Source organism: Megalopta genalis, chromosome 3 (assembly GCF_051020955.1).
Source record: "Megalopta genalis isolate 19385.01 chromosome 3, iyMegGena1_principal, whole genome shotgun sequence".
Lineage (NCBI taxonomy): Eukaryota > Metazoa > Arthropoda > Insecta > Hymenoptera > Halictidae > Megalopta > Megalopta genalis.
Window position 1 is genome coordinate 21109935 of NC_135015.1, and position 20379 is coordinate 21130313.

The window sequence follows — 20379 nt, forward strand, 5'->3', positions numbered from 1 at the left end:
TTGTGCTGAAAAATGGACAATTTCGGAAGAGGAGATACGATTATTCGAGCCTTGCAACTCGTTTTTATAGTTGTTGACAATTCGAAACCATAAAAAACGAGCCACAAGGCTCGAACAATCGTATCTCCTTTTCCAAAATCTTGTCCATTTTTCTGGACAATCCGAGCGTCAATTAGAGAGACATTACTGTACTCGCGACCACCGTGCCCATCGCGATCCTTCCGCTGCGTCGGTACGTCGTTCGCGCGGTTTTCCCGCAAACGCGCGCCGATTCGTTGCATTCGGCAACCGAGATGTTACGAACGGAACCTTTTTTCTATGGAAACCGAGCACCGTGAATTTTAAGCTGAACAAATGGAAACGTGCTGCATCGAGAACTCGTAGCGCTCTCAGAACGATCCTTCAAAATTGATCGACAGCGGATTGATCGAATGATCGAAGATGGCCGTCGCTCGAAAATCTGTAACAAAAATGAGTGGATCAAATGCAGAGTAGAAAAAGTATTTGAACAATTCGAAGATATTGCATCGCTGATATTATTTAATATTTAAATATATAGACTTTTTACCTACATATGTTTAAATATTAAATATATATTGTTAAATTGTACAATAAATTATTATATATAATATATTATATATTATAATATTATATCATTAATAATATATAATAATATTATATATTATTATATATATTATAGTTATATATATATATATATATATATAACTGTAATATGTAACTATATATATATATATATAGTTAATTATGCTTGAAAATAAAGGAAAGGCACGGTAATTGGCTACCCCACAGTAACTGCCTCCACCACCCTAGCACTCCCAATTTTCGAGCGACAGCGGACCGCCGAGAAATAAGAAAATTGTTGATGTATTTATAATACAATTGTAAAACATAATACAGTCTAGGTCCGTTGGTGATGGAACTGCAGCCGATGCTGAACAACGACACGATTCTTTCCGCCGTGAGGACGCTGCCGAACAGCATTCAGCTGCTAAAGTCAATGGCGCAGATACTCACGAAACCGGAAATCAAGGCACTGTTCGGTAAGATCTCTTCTTCCCACGGCCCGCCCCGGCCCGCTACCTTGAATCCGAAATCCACGGGTTTTACCGGCGACACCGAATTCGACGAATTCACTGCTTTCCAGATCGTGGCATACGATTGGGCGATCTGTTCAACAACCACGAGGACATCAAAAGAGTCCTCAGAAGCCAGATGCCGGACGCGAGGAAAGGATTGGTCGACGACCTGTTCGACTCGTCTATAAAATTAGTATATGTTAGTGTCGTCGGCACGGAACCGTGCATCCCTCCAGCCAACGTACCATCGATCCTCGCGCGTTCTCCTTGTTCTTTTTTTTTACAACGCGTTCGGTCCAAGTCGTTCCGACTCGACGTATATTCGTCGCGAGTAGGACATAAAGGAGAGGGAGATCGCGATCCGATTCGTTTAATGTAAACAGCGTGATTAGGGGATGAATCGTGTAATTTTTAGCGCGACTGTACGTTGACTGTACGTTGTGTACACGAAAATGGACAATTTCGGAAGAGAAGATATTATATTATAGTTGCTTCATTATTATTATTTTATACTTATTATTTATACTTTATGGTTTTATTCTTATTATTTATACTTATTATTTATTCTTATTATTTATACTTAATTATTTTATACTTACTATTTGTACTTTATTGTTTTGTTCTTATTATTTAAACTTAATTATTTTATACTTATTATTTGTACTTTATTGTTTTATTCTTATTATTTATATACTTTATTATTTGTACTTTATTGCTTTATACTTACTATTTATACTTTATTGTTTCATACTTGCTATTTATACTTTATTATTTTTACTTTATATTTTATACATATTATTTATACTTTATTATTTTTACTTTATTCTACTTTATTTATTATAGATTTTATAGTTACAACTCGATCGTCAACAACTATAACAAACGAGCCGCAAATTGTCCATTTCTGTGCGCAATCCGAACCAATTAAATTCGCCCAATCAGGGCGAATTTACCGAGCTTTTAATATCGAATTTGTTCCTCCTCCCGTAATCGTCAGCTGATCGAAGGATTCGGCACGTCGAACGTCGGCGAGGTGCTTTGCTCGCCGGACATCTTGAAGAAGTACTTGATCCTGCCGACGGAGAAGGACTACGTCCTGGTCTCGAAGATCCTGTGCGACATCGACTCGGAAACGATACCCAGCATCCTCGAGAACTTATCCAAGCATCTGGATTTCACCGGCATGCTCAAGATGGTGGATAGAGTAATGGCCAAGTTTCGGGACTACGATATCTTCGTGGACCTGAGACGCGCCGTGGAAACGATCCTTGATCTGCAGACCTCGAGGAAGTACATTCCCGAGTACCTCAGGATCCGGCAGTGGTTGCCGAAGATCATCATGGCGTTCAAGAATGTTACCTTCAAGGAAATCGATCTTACCTTGTGAGTAGACTCGAGACGAACTCTGGCCTCTCCATAACTTATCGGAAGTCTGCTCGGTCGTCTTATTTATTTAAATCGGCCTGAGCTACTTTTAATGATCATAGTAATAATAATAATAATTTTCATTCGCAAGTACACAGCTGAAATCCTTTGCTACAAATGATATGGATTATAAAAAAGAGATTTTGCATAGCTCTTAGACGAGTACAATAAACATGAAATATATAATGAATATATAAATATAATAAATATAATAAATATAATATCAATATCAATATAAATATCAATATCAATATCAATATCAATATCAATATCAATATCAATATCAATATCAATATCAATATCAATATCAATATCAATATCAATATCAATATCAATATCAATATCAATATCAATATCAATATCAATATCAATATCAATATCAATATCAATATCAATATCAATATCAATATCAATATCAATATCAATATCAATATCAATATCAATATCAATATCAATATCAATATCAATATCAATATCAATATCAATATCAATATCAATATCAATATCAATATCAATATAATATAACATAATATATAATATAATAATATAAATAAATATATAAAGAAACTTCGAAGCTTTGCAACCGCCAAAGAAAATTTTCGTTTATCGATCGAAGGGACGTTTCTTGTTAGGCTTGTTTTGTTTTTTTAACAATTTAAGAACCTGTTGCATAAACGTAGACGGTATTTCCGAATGTTCCCGCAGCGTGAACAAGACGTTGGAGATCCTCAACCCCGTTTTCAAGACCGAGGCTGACTGGCCCATCGCCCAACAAGCGTTCTCGAGGCTGCAGAACATATTGGCGATGCAGAAAGAGATGGGGGTGGATCAGCGGGGCGGTTTCACAGGGGACATCTTCGCCGCGATAGAGCGTTTCGTGAGCACGTTCCAATTCCTACCCCCGGTGCCAGCGGAGGGCATCGAGAAACTCGCGCGTATCGCGGACGTCGGTTTCGCCATTTTGCAGAGCGGCGCGCAACTGAGCTCGAAGATATTGGACCGGCACAAGGAGGATCTCAATCTGTACGTTCGCCGAAATTTCGGCCTAGCATGTCGCATAGATAACACCGCTTGTCGTAGAGAATAAGCGAAGCTTATTTTTCCATTGGGTATAAATTTATTCCGCGTGTACAGCGAACGATTTTATCGGGCCGGGTCCATAAATAACTTCCGTTTCTTTGTCAGAAATTTGTTTCGTTCATTTTTATTTATTTATTTTGTTTCTTTTTAAATTTTATTCATTTACTTCGCTCGTTTCTATTTTATTTATTTATTCTGTTTCTTTTGATTTCATTTATTTATTTTGTTTTCTTTTATTTCATTTATTTTCAACCCTTGTCTATTTAGTGAATAGATCGGGGATGCTATTTATGGCTCGACCTAATATAATTGCCACAAGATAAATCCAAGGACCACTGATCGATGGACAAGGGGTAATAGAATTAATTCTCTTCAATCGTTCCTCAGTCTGTAATAAAAAACGGACAATTTTGGAAACACGATTGTTCGACGCTTTGCGGCTCGTATTTATAGTTATTGACAATCGGCGGCTATAAGAACGAGCCGCAAAGGGTCGAACAATCGTATCACGTCTTCCCGCATTGTCCATTTTTGTCTACAAGCCGAGGGACAATTGGGGAGAATTTACTGTGACGTTGTGAATAGCCTGCGGATTATTCTGCATTTATGAGAAAAATGAATAGAAGCATTTCAGGATATTGTTACATTATTTTCAACTTACTGCGCGGCTCGTTTCCATAATTATTGACAATTTATAACTATAAAAACGAGCCAAAAGGTTCGAGTAATCGTATCACCTCTTTCCAAATCGTCCATCTTTGTTTACAAGCCGAGGGACAATTCGGGAGAATTTACTGTGACGTTGTGAATAGCCTGCGGATTATTCTGCATTTATGAGAAAAATGAATAGAAGGATTTCAGGATATTGTTACATTATTTTCAACTTACTGCGCGGCTCGTTTTCATAATTATTGACAATTTATAACTATAAAAACGAGCCAAAAGGTTCGAATAATCGTATCACCTCTTTCCAAATCGTCCATCTTTGTTTACAAGCCGAGGGACAATTGGGGAGAATTTACTGTGACGTTGTGAATAGCCTGCGGATTATTCTGCATTTATGAGAAAAATGAATAGAAGCATTTCAGGATATTGTTACATTATTTTCAACTTACTGCGCGGCTCGTTTTCATAATCATTGACAATTTATAACTATAAAAACGAGCCAAAAGGTTCGAATAATCGTATCACCTCTTTCCAAATCGTCCATCTTTGTTTACAAGCCGAGGGACAATTCGGGAGAATTTACTGTGACGTTGTGAATAGCCTGCGGATTATTCTGCATTTATGAGAAAAATGAATAGAAGCATTTCAGGATATTGTTACATTATTTTCAACTTACTGCGCGGCTCGTTTTCATAATCATTGACAATTTATAACTATAAAAACGAGCCAAAAGGTTCGAATAATCGTATCACCTCTTTCCAAATCGTCCATCTTTGTTTACAAGCTGAGAGACAATTAAGACGAATTTACCGTACAGCGTTATCTGGTTTCTGTACAGATCGCCGGAGGTCTGGAAAGGACTCAAGGACTTCTTCTCGGACCACATCCTGGCGACGTTGAGCTACGCGTTCGGGTTCACGCAGACCGTCGTTCGAACGATCCACCACGCGGCCATTGTTCACGAAGATCTGGAACACAGGCTGTATCGCGTCTCTCTGAACAACAAAGATGTCGTGGAACAATTACTCAACGTCGTGGATCCCAGCGCTTATCGAACCCTCGTGCGCTCGTTCTCCAGATTGAACTTCGTCGAGGTTGGTAGCTTTATCCTCCGGCAACCGTTTTTACATTTTATATTTCAGTCTTATTCTCTTGATCCACCTTTCTCGGCTTTGGATCGCTTCCAATAACTAATAACTCGTAAAATAGATAACCAATGATAAATAAAATAAATAACTAAGAAAAAGAAGAAACCATAAAACATAATCTTTTATTTAAACTAATTACGATATAATAAGGTATTACGATCAGATTACTGAAATTTCACTGCCCTTGCATACTTTCTTCTCTATAGGTTCCTTAAATAATTACATACTATATATAACAATGTAACCCTATTTAACCATAAACTATAATCTTTTACGTAAACTAATTACCATATAATAAGATATTACAATCAGATTACTGAAATTTCACTGCCCTTGCATACATTCTTCTCTGTAGGTTTCTTAAATAATTATGTACTATATAACAATATAATCCTATTTAACCATAAACTATAATCTTTTACGTAAACTAATTACCATATAATAAGGTATTACAATCAGATTACTGAAATTTCACTGTTCTTGCATACTTTCTTCTCTATAGGTTCCTTAAATAATTACATACTATATAACAATATAACCCTATTTAACCATAAACTATAATCTTTTACGTAAACTAATTACCATATAATAAGGTATTACAATCAGATTACTGAAATTTCACTGTCCTTACATACTTTCTTCTCTGTAGGTTTCTTAAATAATTATGTACTATATAACAATATAATCCTATTTAATCATAAACTATAATCTTTTACGTAAACTATAATTACCATATAATAGAGTATTATAATCAGATGATTGAAATTTCACTGTCTTTGCATACTTCCTTTTCTATAGGTTCCTTAAATAATTACATACTATGTAACAATGTAACCCTATTTTAGTGATAATACCGGCAACCATTTTTATGTTCGATTATGCTAGATTCATAGCGGCGTAAGCGGCTCGTCTGACAATTTTCGCTTACGTCTTGTAGAATGTAATCTACACATGCCAAATTGTTAAAAGGACAGAAGGACAAAACGAATTGTAGAGTTACCGTGAATTGACTTGAACTTAAAAAAATTATCGTAACAATTAATTCGTTCGGTGAACGATAAATTTGTTCGGTAAATAGTACATTTGGTCGGCAAACAATACGTTTGACCAGTAAACGACGAATTTCTTTACGTAAACGATACATTAGGTCGGTAACCAATACGTTTGCTTGATAAACAATGCGCTCGACAGCGAACAATAACATCCCCAGTTTCTCGCAACAAGGAAAATATAACCTTTACGTCGCTACGATTCTAACCCGCCCTTATCCATCGCTGCGGCCGTTCGTACTGTGATTTTGTCTGTTTCAGAAATTTGTGGAGGCGGTCGAGGAGACGAAACCGGAGGACTATCTCTGTCGGGAGGATATTCTGCGGGAAGCGTTCGAAAATTTCCGGGACACCGACCAGGGAACAATCGTCGACGTGCTGTGCAGCAAGTCGGGGAAGAAGTTCCTCTCCGAAGTGTACGGGACTATGGAGCTCCAGAACTTCGAGAGGACTGTGCGTAGTTGAAGAGCTCGCGTGTGTCAACGCGTGGTTACGTTGTTATTGTTGTTAACAGGCGAGAGACACTCTGGAGGCCACCATGCAGATGGTGTTCAAGCAAGCTGTCAGCATCGAGAAGGCGAACCTGACGGGGGTGGTGAGCAGCGTGAACTCGTTCATGAGCTTCATGGAGTCGCCGAAGAAGCCGAGTCCGAATTGGTCGGCGTTCAAGGTCGACGAACGGTGGGCCAAGGCGTTCGAGGACACCAAACCGCAGAACAGACTGAACGTGTGAGTACTCGAGGTTGAAATGGTACTAGAAGAAGTCGCGAGACCCTGAAGAGTCGCCGTTCTTAACCCTTTGCCCTACGACCACGTCTGAGAAACGATTATCACGTCTGAGGTACGTGGTCGAAAGATCGGGTCAGAGGTGATTATTATCACTTCTGAGAGACGTGGTCGAGAAATAGGGTCAGAAATGATTATCACGTCTGAGAGATGTGATCGAAAGATCGGGTCAGAAGTGATTATCACGTCTGAGAGACGTGGTCGAGAAATAGGGTCAGAAATGATTTTCACGTCCGAGAGATGTGGTCGAGAAATAGGGTCAGAAATGATTATCACGTCTGAGAGACGTGGTCGAAAGATCGGGTCAGAAGTGATTATCACGTCTGGGAGACGTGGTCGGATAATTGGGACAGAAATGAGAGCCCTGATGTGTCAGTCGGGCCAAATATAAATATAACTAGTTATTTTATATATACAAACACATAATTGTGGGACACCCTTTATACGAACAGCGTTATAAATAAAAGACTGCGGATTTTAGTGGAAATTCTTATTTTCACAAGTGATTTGGCGAAAGTTAGAATTAAAGAAAACATTTCCTCGTTAACTAGACGATCGAGTGCACATTGTGAAAATAAAATAAAAATGCTATTGCTATATATATACAGAGTATCCCGAAAATGTCTCGCAATCCGGAAATGGGAGGTTCCCGAGGTCATTCGAAGCAACCTTTTCCTTTGCGAAAATTTTCTCCGAGGCTTCGTTTACGAGTTATTAACGAAGAACACTAACCAATAAGAGGGGAGCTCGGCTGGCGCGCGGCGGCCCAGCCAACGAGTGCACGGAGCCCAGTTCCGCTCATTGGCTCGGCCGTCTCGCGTCGAATGATCTCGCCTCTGATTGGTCACTGTTTTTCGTTAATAACTCGTAAACGAAGCCGCGGATTTCATTTTCGCTGAGGAAAAAGTTGCTTCGAACGACCTCGGGAATCCCCTACTTTCGGATTGCGAGACATTTTTGGGACATCCTGTATATAGAGAAGAATCCGCAGTCTAATTTCGAAGAATCTAGATCCAAAAGTTATCTCCCGGTTTTGAAACAGTTCCCGGCCTCTATTAATTCCTCGCATTCGTTGATTAGACCGAGACCCCAATTCCTCAGCATCGACCTCTTTCAATCCTCTTCGGACTCGCGCCGGACGAACAATGGATTTTCATTTTCCAGCCTCGGCATTCATCTGAGCATCGCGAAGATGGTCGGCTGCTGCAACCTCAGCTTCCAGGTGATCAAGTCCGACATGAAGACTATCGATTTCATCGCCCGGATGACGCTGCAGGAACTGGCGGAGAACAAGAACGACTGGGTCGGCGAAGTCACGCGCCACAAATACGAGCTGCTCGAAACGTTCTATTTAACCGCGACGGATAGAACAAAGGTCGGTGAACGATCGTCCTGAATCTAGGATCTACGCTCTGGTCCATAAGTAGTTGAACGCTTCTTCATTTGCTACGTCCCAGCCCCTGGACAATGGATCCAGGCCGAAAGTGTTTCACGTTTCCTGCAAGAACGGCGTGCCATTAATGGCTCGGCCCATGGTGGTTACGTTGTTAACAAATACAACGATGACCGAGCGATTTTACAGCGGTTACAGAATCATTCTAGACCCAAAGTAACTGTTACGCTTGTAGTGGTATTTAATATTATATACATATGATAATATTACTTAATATATAATATAATATTATATATTACATTATAATATATATATATATATATATATATAATATTATTATAATAATATTATAATATTATATAAAAAAATATAATATAATAGTATTATATTTTTAAATATAATAATTATATTAAATATTATATTTATATAATATTATAATTATAATATTATAATATAATGTTATTACATATAATAATATGTAGCGTATAATATAATAAAATATAATACAATATATAACATATAATAATATTATATATCTTAATGGTATATCATATTTGTACATTTCTATTCTTTATTATTTCTAATACGGACATATGCAAATATAGTTTCTCTTTAAATATCTATAGACAATGTGAAAGTTACTTAGAGTCTATAATTATGCACACCACTTTATCATCAGGATACAGTGATTCGCTATGCAGACCGTAGATTCGATGCATTTGCGATAAAAACGAGCAGAATGAATATCAAACTGTACAAACATTTGAAACATTTAATAATCTCTCTACGTTCTCTTCATTTTATTAAAATTATTACCAAGACAAATGCATTTCTGTTCAACTTATATTCGATAAAGTTTCGACCAAAAAGAACAAAAACCGTTCGCGTCGAACGGTTCCAACGACCAGGGGCTGTCTTCAACTTTTTCCCGCGATTCGAACGCGATCGTATCCGTCCGAAGAATCGTCCAATTCTCATCGACGAACACGCCCCGGAATTGCCGTGTCCCCGCTTTCATCACGGACGAACACTTTTATCCGCAGGTTTTGCAAATTTTAGAGTACGAGAACTTCACGAGATCGTACTGCGTGAACCGGGACCCGCCGGCGTTAATAAACTTTCCAAGCGACGCGAACGGCACGTTGCTGAAGACGTTGGTCTGCCGTGTGGCCGGCATGGTGCAAACCGACCTGGACTTGGACGTGGAGGCTGTCCAGGCGTCCACCGCCGATAAGAAGTTCAACTGGACCGAGTTCAACGAGGTGACGATCGCGGTCTATCGGTACGTCGACGTCCTGATCCACGAGAAGGCCCCGGCCCACAAACTGGTCAACTTGGAGAGGCTGAAGAGAAACTTCAGAACCTCCTGGAGCACCGACTTAAGCGCCAGGGACGGCTTCGAGATCAGGTTGGTGGTCGAGACGGGTTCGCCGGTTCGACATATTCATTTCATATTTGCTTTTCTGCGTACGGAAATGTCTCCCTAAATGACGCAATTTTGGTCTGCCGTCACCGACGCCGCTATATTCCTACCGCCCTGTAATTTATCGATTTTTTCGCTGCGCCAATTTGACATCCTATCGCTCTATCGAAATAAGTTATAAACAATTCCGTCACCGCTGGAAGGTGAAGTCAACGACTGACAAGTGGCATGTATCTGCAGCGTAGGTCTGACCTGCAAGCTGTTCGACATTCTGGAGGGCCGTTTGTTCGACATTCGATCGAAGAGCGGCTGGAAAAACGTGGAAGACCTCGGCTGGAACATCACGCTGATACTCGACATGATGCAGAGCGCCTTGTTAGAGGTCTCCAGGGTAGATTCCGGGAGGGTGATACACTCGAAGAACCCGACCGCGCTGGAGATGCCCGAGACGAGGAGCCTGATCAGCGTTGGCCTCTTTAACCTTCGCGATCTGATCCTGGACGTGATCGACGTCGTCACCATGAGACCGATCCACCTGGTAACGAACCTTCGAACGCAGCAATAGCATAAATTCGGTGACAGTAAAATCTGTGAACTTGTCCCTCAGCTTGGGAACAAATGTGGGAAGAGGAGACACGATTACTGTCCATTTTCGTGCACAAGCCGAGCGTCGATTAGGGGGAATTCACTGTACAGTAATGTCTCTCTAATTGACGCACAGATTGTCCAGAAAACTGGACAATTCGGGAAGAGGAGATACGATTATTCGAGCCTTTTGGATCGTTTTTATAGTTATAAATTGTCAATAATTATGAAAACGAGCCGCAAGGCTCGGATAATCGTGTCTCCTCTCCCCAAATTGTCTATTTTTGCGGACAATCCGAGCGTCAGTAAGGGAGACATTACTGTATATATATATTATTATTATTATTATTATTATATTATATATATATATATATAATATAATATAATATATAATATATATAAGCGTTTTACGCTTTTAACAACCTTTTAAATAGAAGCAATTTCGGCGATTTGAACGTTATATCTGGAACCGGATGGAACAATTTTTTAGCGTCGATTCCTCCCGCACGTTCAGTGCAGTCCTCTCCCGAAATTGTCCATTTTCGTTTAGAAGCCGTGGAACGATTTCAGAGAACAATTTGTACTTCGCCAGATATCCTTGTTGGACGACTACAACTCGCGGGAGGACCAATGGCCCTGCGTGAAACAGGAGAGCGTCGGGGCAGCGCTGGAGCTGCGAAGCGGCAGCCGCGCGGTGATCGAGAAAATGGAGAACATATCTTGCAATCCGGCGCCGATCATCAAGGAATGGAAGACCTATCCTTCGACGTACTTCGCCGCTCACGGTGTAAGTGTTCCGACGACTTCTCGCGGACGCGCCTGGTCGCGATCTCAGCGTAAAGGGAACGGTGTTCGTTGCAGCACGTCGGCGGCAAGCCGACATTCAATTGGACCGAGGGTTACAAAGCGTTCAGAAACCTGGCCGAACAGTTCGAGAGCTGGGTGATCGTCACGGAGAAGAGCCTGTCCGATTCCCTGGGCTCGTCGCCTTCGCAACCGGACGTCCTCGGCGGTCTCTCGACCCTGAAGAGCATATTCGACGAGAGGTGGCAGAACTCGAAGGACGACACCCAGTAAGATCGTGCACACCGCGACGAAACTATAAGACACCTCTGAATTTCTAGCGTTTTTTGGGCACCGAACATACTGTGCACTAAACACGTCCGACGCTTTATAAATATTATATTACCGGACCAAATTCGTTTTCCTTGGAATTTTTCTAAATTAGTAATATTTATACGATTAATATACAGGTCCTCATACGTTGTCCCAAAAATGTCTCGCAATCCGAAAGTAGGGGATTCCTGAGGTCGTTCGAAGCAACTTTTTCCTTAGCGAAAATGCAATTCGCGGCTCCGTGCACTCGTTGGCTGGGCCGCCGCGCGCCAGCCGAGCTCCCCTCTTATTGGTCAGTGTTTTTCATTGATAACTCGTGAACGAAGCCTCGGAGAAAATTTTCGCAAAGGAAAAGGTTGCTTCAAATGACCTCAGGAACCTCCCATTTCCGGTTTACGAGACATTTTTGAGACACCCTGTATAATATAATGTATAATAATATAATGTAACACATTTATAATATAATATAATATTTAATAATATAATATAACATGTTTATAATATAATATAATATATAATAATATAATATAATATACATAACATATAATAATATAATATAATATACATAACATATAATAATATAATATAATATACATAATATCTAATAATATAATATAATATAATAATATCTAATAATATAATATAATACAATAATATATATTTTTCTTATGAATAGGAGCGATCAAAAGTTTGTCCATCCCTGGTCCAGGCGGACACAGTCTTATCGCCCGGTAATTTTAGAGATAACAAACCAGCTAGAAATTCAGGGATGTCTTACAGTTTTGTCTCGACCAGAGATGAATAACCGAACCGACGACTCGATTGTTCAAGCAACGTTCTGAGCCTCATCGACTTGGAGCTGGACAAGGCAATGTCAGCGTTCCGCAGCGACCTTCGGGCAGCCGACGTCTGGAAGGAGAACGTTTTCATGGACGACCGCGTTCTCATCACCGCGAAGTTCGCCTCCGATGTTCTTCACGAAGCAGCGACGCTCGTGTCGAAAATCTTGCGCACCGATACCACGGAGTATAACACGTTCGAAGACTATGTCAACGATACTACGTCACCGATTGGTAGGTTCGACGGAACCACGCACCGTACGTGTGTGACGCAATTTCTAAGCAATTAATTCTAGTAAATCAAAATTGTTTCGCATTTGGGAGACTCCAGAGTGTTGCACCAGCAATTTATAATGATTTATAATAATAAATGTTGTCTTCTCTGTTCTTACAGTTTCCGTTAAATTGTTTCAGTCGCGTTAAATAATTAACCCTTTGCACACTCGATGATGTTGTTTTAACTGTGAATATAGAATATAATTTCCCTGTCTTATAGTGCAATAAATTCTCGCTAATTTTTCTTCAGCTTTTAAAGAAAAAGTTGACAATTCGGGAAGAGGAGATACGATTATTCGAGTCCCTCGGCACATTTTTATAGTTGCTGATCGTCGATAATTATAAAAACGAACGATCCCCACCGAATGATTCATTCAAATGATCCATTTCTTTTGTTTACAAGCTGAAGGAAAATCGAAGAGAATTTACTGTGTTCTCACTTAATACGACGAAGTGCATTTTTTTGCGTACGAAATTGAGTCTCGTGACCTATGCGACGGTTACGCTTTTAATAACGTTAAAATCTGAAATTTTAATTATCTTAAAAATTATATATTAAATAAAAATAAAAATATAATTATAATAATATAATTATATAATTATATTATATATAATATATTAATATAATATAATATATATAATTATAATATAATATAATATAATTATATATTATATTATATATATATAATTATAATATAAATATATTTATAACATATTAAATATATTATATAATATATTATATAATTATATATTAAATAAAATTATATATTATATATTATATAACACAATTTTAGCAGAGTGCCTCAGAGTCACCGCTCGATTCCGAAGCTTTGATATTCCTGGTTGCAGAATCGGAGTTCGGCAAGGTGCTCGTGATGAAGTGGCTGCCCCTGTTGGGTTTCACCAACGAAAGCCCGATTGGGATATTTTACAACAAACTGCCGCATCTTCTGGCCTCGCTGGCGAAAGGCTTGACCGATCTCGAGATGGACAAACTGGCCGTCGACTCGACGACGAACGGGATCGACGTCGTCTGCGAACAGCTGTTCCAGCATTGGCCGACCTTCTCCAACGGGTTCACGCGGGAGGATCGCGAGACCCTGAAGAAGTTCGTGTGCCACCTTTCCACCGACAAATTTAACGCCTTCGCGGACATGTTCTGGACCGAAACGATGGTCTGGTGGATGCAGGCGAAGGGGTATCGATCGCGGGTGATGACGGTCATCGGCGACCTCTACGATCTGACGAACGTCGTTCGAAACCTCACAAGGACGAACGTGGCGATCGAGGTACCTTTCTCCAACCACTATTTCAAGCGGTTCCTGTCTGAGATGCTAACGGCGTTCGAGGAATCCGAAGAATACCACGAGGTAAGATGTATTCGGTCGTGTAGCAAGTCCGTTCGCGGACCTCTGACACCTAGGAAAAGCCGAGGAAAATTGTACGAATTCAAAGCGATGATTCAAATGAATTTTGAAATACGTTCTCGCGGGATTATTTCTATAAAATATAGCTTAAATTAAAGCTGAAAGTGTCTACTTTAAGACAGGGTATATTAGATTGCAATAGAACGACGAGATCGTTTTGGAAAATTAGGAGGAATCGATCTCTGACATCGTGGGGTTTAGGAGATCTAAAAGGAAAAGTTCAGATGAATTTATAAATATATCTTCGTGGAGCTATTTCTGTGCAACTTAGCTCGAATGAAAGCTGAAAGTGTCTACTTTAAGACAGGGTAGATTATAATGCAATAGAACGACGTGATCGTTTTGGAAAATTAGGAGAAATCGATCTCTGACATCGTGGGATTTAGGAGATCTAAAAGGAAAAGTCCAGATGGATTTTCAGATATGTCCTCGTTGGTCTATTTATGTGCAACTTAGCTTGAATGAAAGCTGAAAGTGTCTACTTTAAGACAGAGTAGATTACAATGCAATAGAATGTCGAGAACATTTTGAAAAATTAAAAGGAATCGATCTCCGACATCGTGGGTTTTACAAGATCTGAAAGTAAAAGTTCAGATAGATTTTAAAATACGTTCCCATAGCACTATTCCTATGAAACCTAGCTTAAATGAAAGCTGAAAATGTCTACTTTAAGACAGGGTAGATTAGATTGAAATTATTTAACAAGTCCGTTCGCGTCGGCGGCTGGTACTATATCCTCTCGCAAGAGAACATGGATGGACTTATTACGCAACCTAATGATTTAGCCAACGATTTAGGCTAATGATTTAGCGATTCTCTAGAACTTCATATGCTGAAACGCCTTTTCAAGGACTCCGAGCCCCAGGCACCCATCGATTGGACCGACTACAGGCTCGGTGTCGAGGGCGTGTCCGAGTGCCTGCTTCACGTCGCGAACACCGTGGAGGGCATCAACAACAGCAGCAGACGTCCGAGTAGCCGTATGAACGTCTGGGACTTCGTCGAGGGCACGGACGTGCGACAATTGCTGAGGATCCTCGAGGCTCATCCCGAGGAGACGATCGCTCTGGTAGCACAGATCAGCGCGATCGGCTCGAAGACTGGCAACTTCTCCTACGAGAACGTAAGGAAGACGATCTGCAACACGCGGCTGCCTCTGGTCTATTGGTCCGTCGCGAACAGGAGCCATTTCATCCAACAGGTGTGCTCGTTCGACCCTTATCAGTTGCTGAAATCCGTCACCAGCGAGGAGTATTACGTGAGTAATAAAAATTCCAAGAAACTTGGACTCCTGGAAACAAAATTGCTTGGCTCGGTTGCTCGGCACGCGAGCGACTAAACGCGGAGTACCGAGATCAAAATCGTCTGCGTTCATTGCAGGAAATCTAAGTCCGGCGAAAATGCATTTTCTCGTTCAATAATTGCGACAAGTTGAAATTAACGCGACGATACCTTCGAGGAGGGAGACTCGTGTGAAGCGTTCGAACGAGAGACGATGTTTCGCAATTTTTTTATAACATAAGACCTCGACGAAATTTATCGCCACTTGGCACATAGATTCTTCAACGTTTCAAGATACAAAGTGTATTTTTTATTGTCCCCCTTTATCGATTTCTAATGAAATCGCACGCGTTGTTCCTCGCGGACCTCACTCGTCGACGGTCATCGCGCGGTCTTCGCGATGGTGTTACGCGTCGCGTAAAAATGCAACGGAAAAAAGAATGCAAATGCATAAAATCGTCTACCGATGATCGACGATCTCTCCTCTAATTTTCTACGCGTCCTCCTTTGCAGCTGGCCCTGACAGTCCGAAGATCCAGCCTAACGAAACTGACGCCGCTGAACGCGTCGCTCGGCAAGCTGGTGAAGGCCGTGTCGACGCTGTTGTCGACGGTGCCGGACCTCGAAGTGCGGTCGAGCATCTTCGAGGCGAAGACCTGGCTCGGCATGTCGAACGACACTCTGACGGAGATCCGCAACGTCGGACGGTCGTGGGTGCACTGGTACGCCCAGGACGCGAAGAACGCGAAAGCGGGCCAATCGAAGGTGGAACGTTTCTTCGAGACGGATGACACGTTCGGCAAGCTGATCGGCATGTACCAGCTCGTGGACGCGTCGATCGACCTGATGGCCGGCGGGGACGTCTGGCAGAAGCTGCGGAACCATTACGAGGCCTCGAAGGTCAAGCCACTTCTGACCCTGATGGAGGACACGCCGAACATCGTGGTCAGCATCGTCGACACTTTCCTCAAGTCCGACAGGCTGGATCAGTTTCTGGGGAAGCTGGCGACCGGCAAGGCGCACCCGTGCGACCTCGACAAGTACCTGATCGTGCCCGGCTTCGTCAGGAAGAAGGTCCTGCTGTCCAGCATCGCTAATTTCTGCGAGAGGATCGTCTTCACCGATAAACCGCCGGTCATGGCCGACTGGCTGCCTTTCGATGCTAAGTACGAGGTATCGAACTGTGATCTTCTTTTCCCGATTACTTGGCTGTTTATCCGAAGTTTTATCCGAAGGATTATTATGCTTCAGTTATTTTACCGGACGAGTTGTGTCGAGGTTATATTTTCCTTTCTTCCGCGTTCTCGATGCGAGCGATTAACCTTTTAGGCACGACGCGCCACTATAGTGGCTTTTGCGGATGTCATCTCTCTGGACGACGCGCCACTATAGTGGCTTGCTCTAGTAGCTCACTCGCTCATCGTTTCAACCAAATAATCGTCTTCATATGTATTGTTTCACACTTCTTTTGTCTTCACATCGATTTACAACAGTCTACAGGGTGTCCCAAAAATGTCTCGCAAACCGGAAACGGCGGCTTCCTCGGATCATTTGAAGCAACTTCTTCCTTTACAAAAATGTTCTCCGAGGCACTGTTAACGAGTTATCAACGAAAAACAGTGCGCCAATAAGAATCGAGTACGGCTGACGCGAGGCGACCCAGCCAACCAGCGCACGAGCTCAGTTCCGCTCATTGGCTCGGTCGCCTTGCGCCAGCCGAGCTCGCCTCTCATTGGTCACTGTTTTTCGTTAATAACTCGTTAACGGTGCCTCGGAGAAAATTTTTGTAAAGGAAAAAGTTGCTTCAAATGGCCCGTGGAACCCGCCACTTTCGGATTGTGAGACATTTTTGGGACACCCTGTACATACAGTGTCAGAGTCTGTACAGTACACATCGGACTCTGCCGTCCACAGTGAAATAGCCTCGCGCAGAATTCAGCCGTACCTAAAAGGTTAATAATGCTTCTAGGAGTATGGACTGTCCCGGACCGGCGAGAAGAACTTCAACGAGACTTACTTTCTGGAAAGAGTGGACCGGTTGCAGTCCACGATCATTCGCATAATTTCGGAGGGGCCGAGGTCGCCGAAGGTCCCTATGTGGTGGACCTCGTTCAAGGAGGGCACCTTCAACGATTTCCTGACTCACTACAGAAAAGAGGTGCAACGTCTCGAAATAATCGTATCTCCTCTATCGCAAATTGTCCACTTTTGCGCACAATCTGAGCGTCAATTAGAGAGACATTACGGTACATTTTATTCGCAACGGTGTACAGTAATGTCTCCCTAACTGACACTCCAGATCGTCCACTAAAATGGACGAATTTGGGAAGAGGAGATACGATTAATTTAATCTTGCAGCCCGTTTCTATAGTTTTCGACAATTCATAACTATAAAAACGAGCCGCAAGCCTCGAAATAATCGTATCTCCTCTATCCCAAATTCTCCACTTTTGCGCACAATCTGAGCATCAATTAGGGAGAAATTACTGTACTAACACCATTTCTAGTAACATTATTAGTAAAATTTCTCGAACATAACTTTTGAACTTAGCCCGCTGGTCGACTTTCAGGCTCGTTCAGCGTCTCGATGACTTTGTCGCAGCTAAAAAAATTCAATTGAATAATTTCGTTTCCAATTATTACATCTAACAAAAATATAACGATTACAATTCTGCCAGGACACCAGAGCGCTCGCTCATTCCGCGGTGAAGAAGCTCGCGAAGATCGGCTTGGATATCCTGAATTCCGACGCGAGTTCCAAGAAGTAAGTCTCCGGAGGAGTCTTCCATCGTCGCGAGTCGAAACGGTAAAACGCCTCTTCTTTTCTGAACCCTTTAGGGACTGTTCCTGGTGTTTCTCGATGTCCCTGATCGACGTGCTGAATTCCCAGCTGGAGAACCACCGGCTCTACTCGGAACTATCCTGCCAGCTGAGCCGATTGAACGTATCGGAGATTCATGAGCTCGTGCTGCGCGATTTCCATTGGGACGAGACCACCCACAAGGTGAGCGACGCAGCGCCGACACCTGTCTCCCACCCCCCTTATCCCCCGTGCACTTCTGTGCCTGACGTCGTCTCTGACATCCCTCCCCCAGATCAAGCATTTCCGGACCCTGTACGCGGACAAGACGAAGGAGGAGTGGATGGCGGCGCTGGAGAAGATGCTGCACCACGTGGTGGACATCGCGATGGACTTCCAGAACGAGACGTACAGCGACAGGATCGGCGAGTGCTACCGCAAGTTCTTCGGGTCTCCGCCGTTGTCCAGACCGGGGCTGTAAGTCGTCGAATCGGGATCGCGAGCGCGCGGAGGCTCTAACATCTCGTTGGAACTCTTTCGAAGGTACGTGTCGGTGATGCTGGGCATCGTGGAGAACCTGCGGCAGAACGTGTTCATCCTGGACACGGCCAGGTACCACAGGAACATCGACTCGCTGAGCAGAATGGCGGCCAAGTACGTCCCGATTTGGAAGAACCTGAGCGACGTGGCGCTGCCGAAGTTCGCGCACGAGGTCGAGGCGTTCCTGCCCGGCGCGACGATCAACGTGAACGCGATCATGAACGACAGGGAGGGCTCCCTGTGCGCCACGAAGCCGGAGTGCCGGAACGTGACGCTTCTGGCGAAGCGTTTGGGCTCGAAGAGCGCCGAGAAGCTGTTCCGGTACGATCCAAAGGCGGCCGACTATCCCAGCACGTGGCACATCGCCGATCGGCTGTCCTGGACCCTCGACGTGGACCGCATAGATCGCGAGTTGAAGGGCTGGAGGATGGACGCGTCCTTGGACCTGACTTGGCTCAGGGAGATCTTGAGACACTTGTACACGGTTCTAGCGGAGAGCGGCGACCTCCTCGACGTCGCCAGCAAGATAGACTTCGAGGACATCTCGAACGTCCTCGGAGTGCCGGACGTCGTCGACGGGGTGCTGAATATCTTGAGGGAGAAGACCGTGGACAAGCTGTTCAACGGGTGAGTTGGCCGCCCGGTTGGAACGATTTTCAGTTACTTCGACCCTTCCGTTACGCCAGCGCCGGCTGCAGCCGGCGTCCGCGCGACGCTTCAGCTTCAAGTCAGTCTCCTTCGAGCTCCAAGCGGCCGATATGCACACTTTACGGCGCGGTGGCCCGCTCATTGGCGTAGCGAACCACGTACTTACTCCGGCGAAGAGCGAATTGCCTAAAGGGTTAAGGGCGGCGAAGTTATACGCTGGAATTTCGTCGACTTTGGGCGCGCGTAACTTCTGAACCAATGGGTTCCGCGCTTTGGAACTTGAATTGTCGTTGTTCTCTCGTCGAGATCTGTGGAAATATGTCTTTCAAAGTCGACGAATTTTGGTCCCCCAAAGAAAAGTTTAGCCGGCTATGGTGTCATAGCTGATCGTCCGGCGGATACCAGGATCTATGTACTTCAGGGATCTTCGAACCGCGATGTCGTCGCTTTCGGAGCAAGTCGTGGCGATTTATTGAGAATAAATTATTTCAGTCTTCGCTGTAGACTTTTGGGTCAGAGTATCTATGGTAGCCATTGAAGTAGCTAAATCGTTGATTGACTTCACGGCGCGGCTCTTTTCGTTATCAGAGCAATGAGACACGAGCTTCTATTTCACAGAGTGAAAGAGGTAGTGGAGGACGTGAAGCCGTTCGTCAAGGAGCCGGAGATCCTCGACGACATCTACGAGATGGTCTCCGCCCTGGAGTCGATGGACATCTTCAAGAACCTCGGCCTTCTGAACATGAAATGTAGGCGATCAAGCTTCTTCTTCCAATGACTTCGGGACTCGCTCCGTGACG

At 42.9% G+C, this 20379-nt stretch overlaps 1 protein-coding gene across 5 annotated transcripts in view; it reads left to right on the top strand.

Moving 5' to 3' along the window:
* Positions 1-20379, top strand: part of ldd (lipid droplet defective) — a 92269-nt gene that overhangs the window by 16844 nt on the left and 55046 nt on the right. For 4 of the 5 annotated variants that reach the window (XM_076520287.1, XM_076520290.1, XM_076520288.1 and 1 more), the window contains exons 4-25: positions 919-1061; positions 1166-1296; positions 2095-2480; positions 3228-3545; positions 5107-5362; positions 6727-6918; positions 6980-7194; positions 8416-8626; positions 9688-10052; positions 10308-10605; positions 11245-11439; positions 11514-11725; positions 12600-12841; positions 13733-14253; positions 15161-15568; positions 16105-16764; positions 17561-17749; positions 18270-18355; positions 18430-18595; positions 18687-18868; positions 18935-19558; positions 20198-20328. In XM_076520287.1, coding sequence (XP_076376402.1) covers positions 919-1061; positions 1166-1296; positions 2095-2480; positions 3228-3545; positions 5107-5362; positions 6727-6918; positions 6980-7194; positions 8416-8626; positions 9688-10052; positions 10308-10605; positions 11245-11439; positions 11514-11725; positions 12600-12841; positions 13733-14253; positions 15161-15568; positions 16105-16764; positions 17561-17749; positions 18270-18355; positions 18430-18595; positions 18687-18868; positions 18935-19558; positions 20198-20328 — 6131 coding nt within the window. Of the gene's footprint in view, positions 1-918; positions 1062-1165; positions 1297-2094; positions 2481-3227; positions 3546-5106; positions 5363-6726; positions 6919-6979; positions 7195-8415; positions 8627-9687; positions 10053-10307; positions 10606-11244; positions 11440-11513; positions 11726-12599; positions 12842-13732; positions 14254-15160; positions 15569-16104; positions 16765-17560; positions 17750-18269; positions 18356-18429; positions 18596-18686; positions 18869-18934; positions 19559-20197; positions 20329-20379 lie in introns of those variants that run through there. The other variant, XM_076520291.1, reaches the window with a different exon arrangement.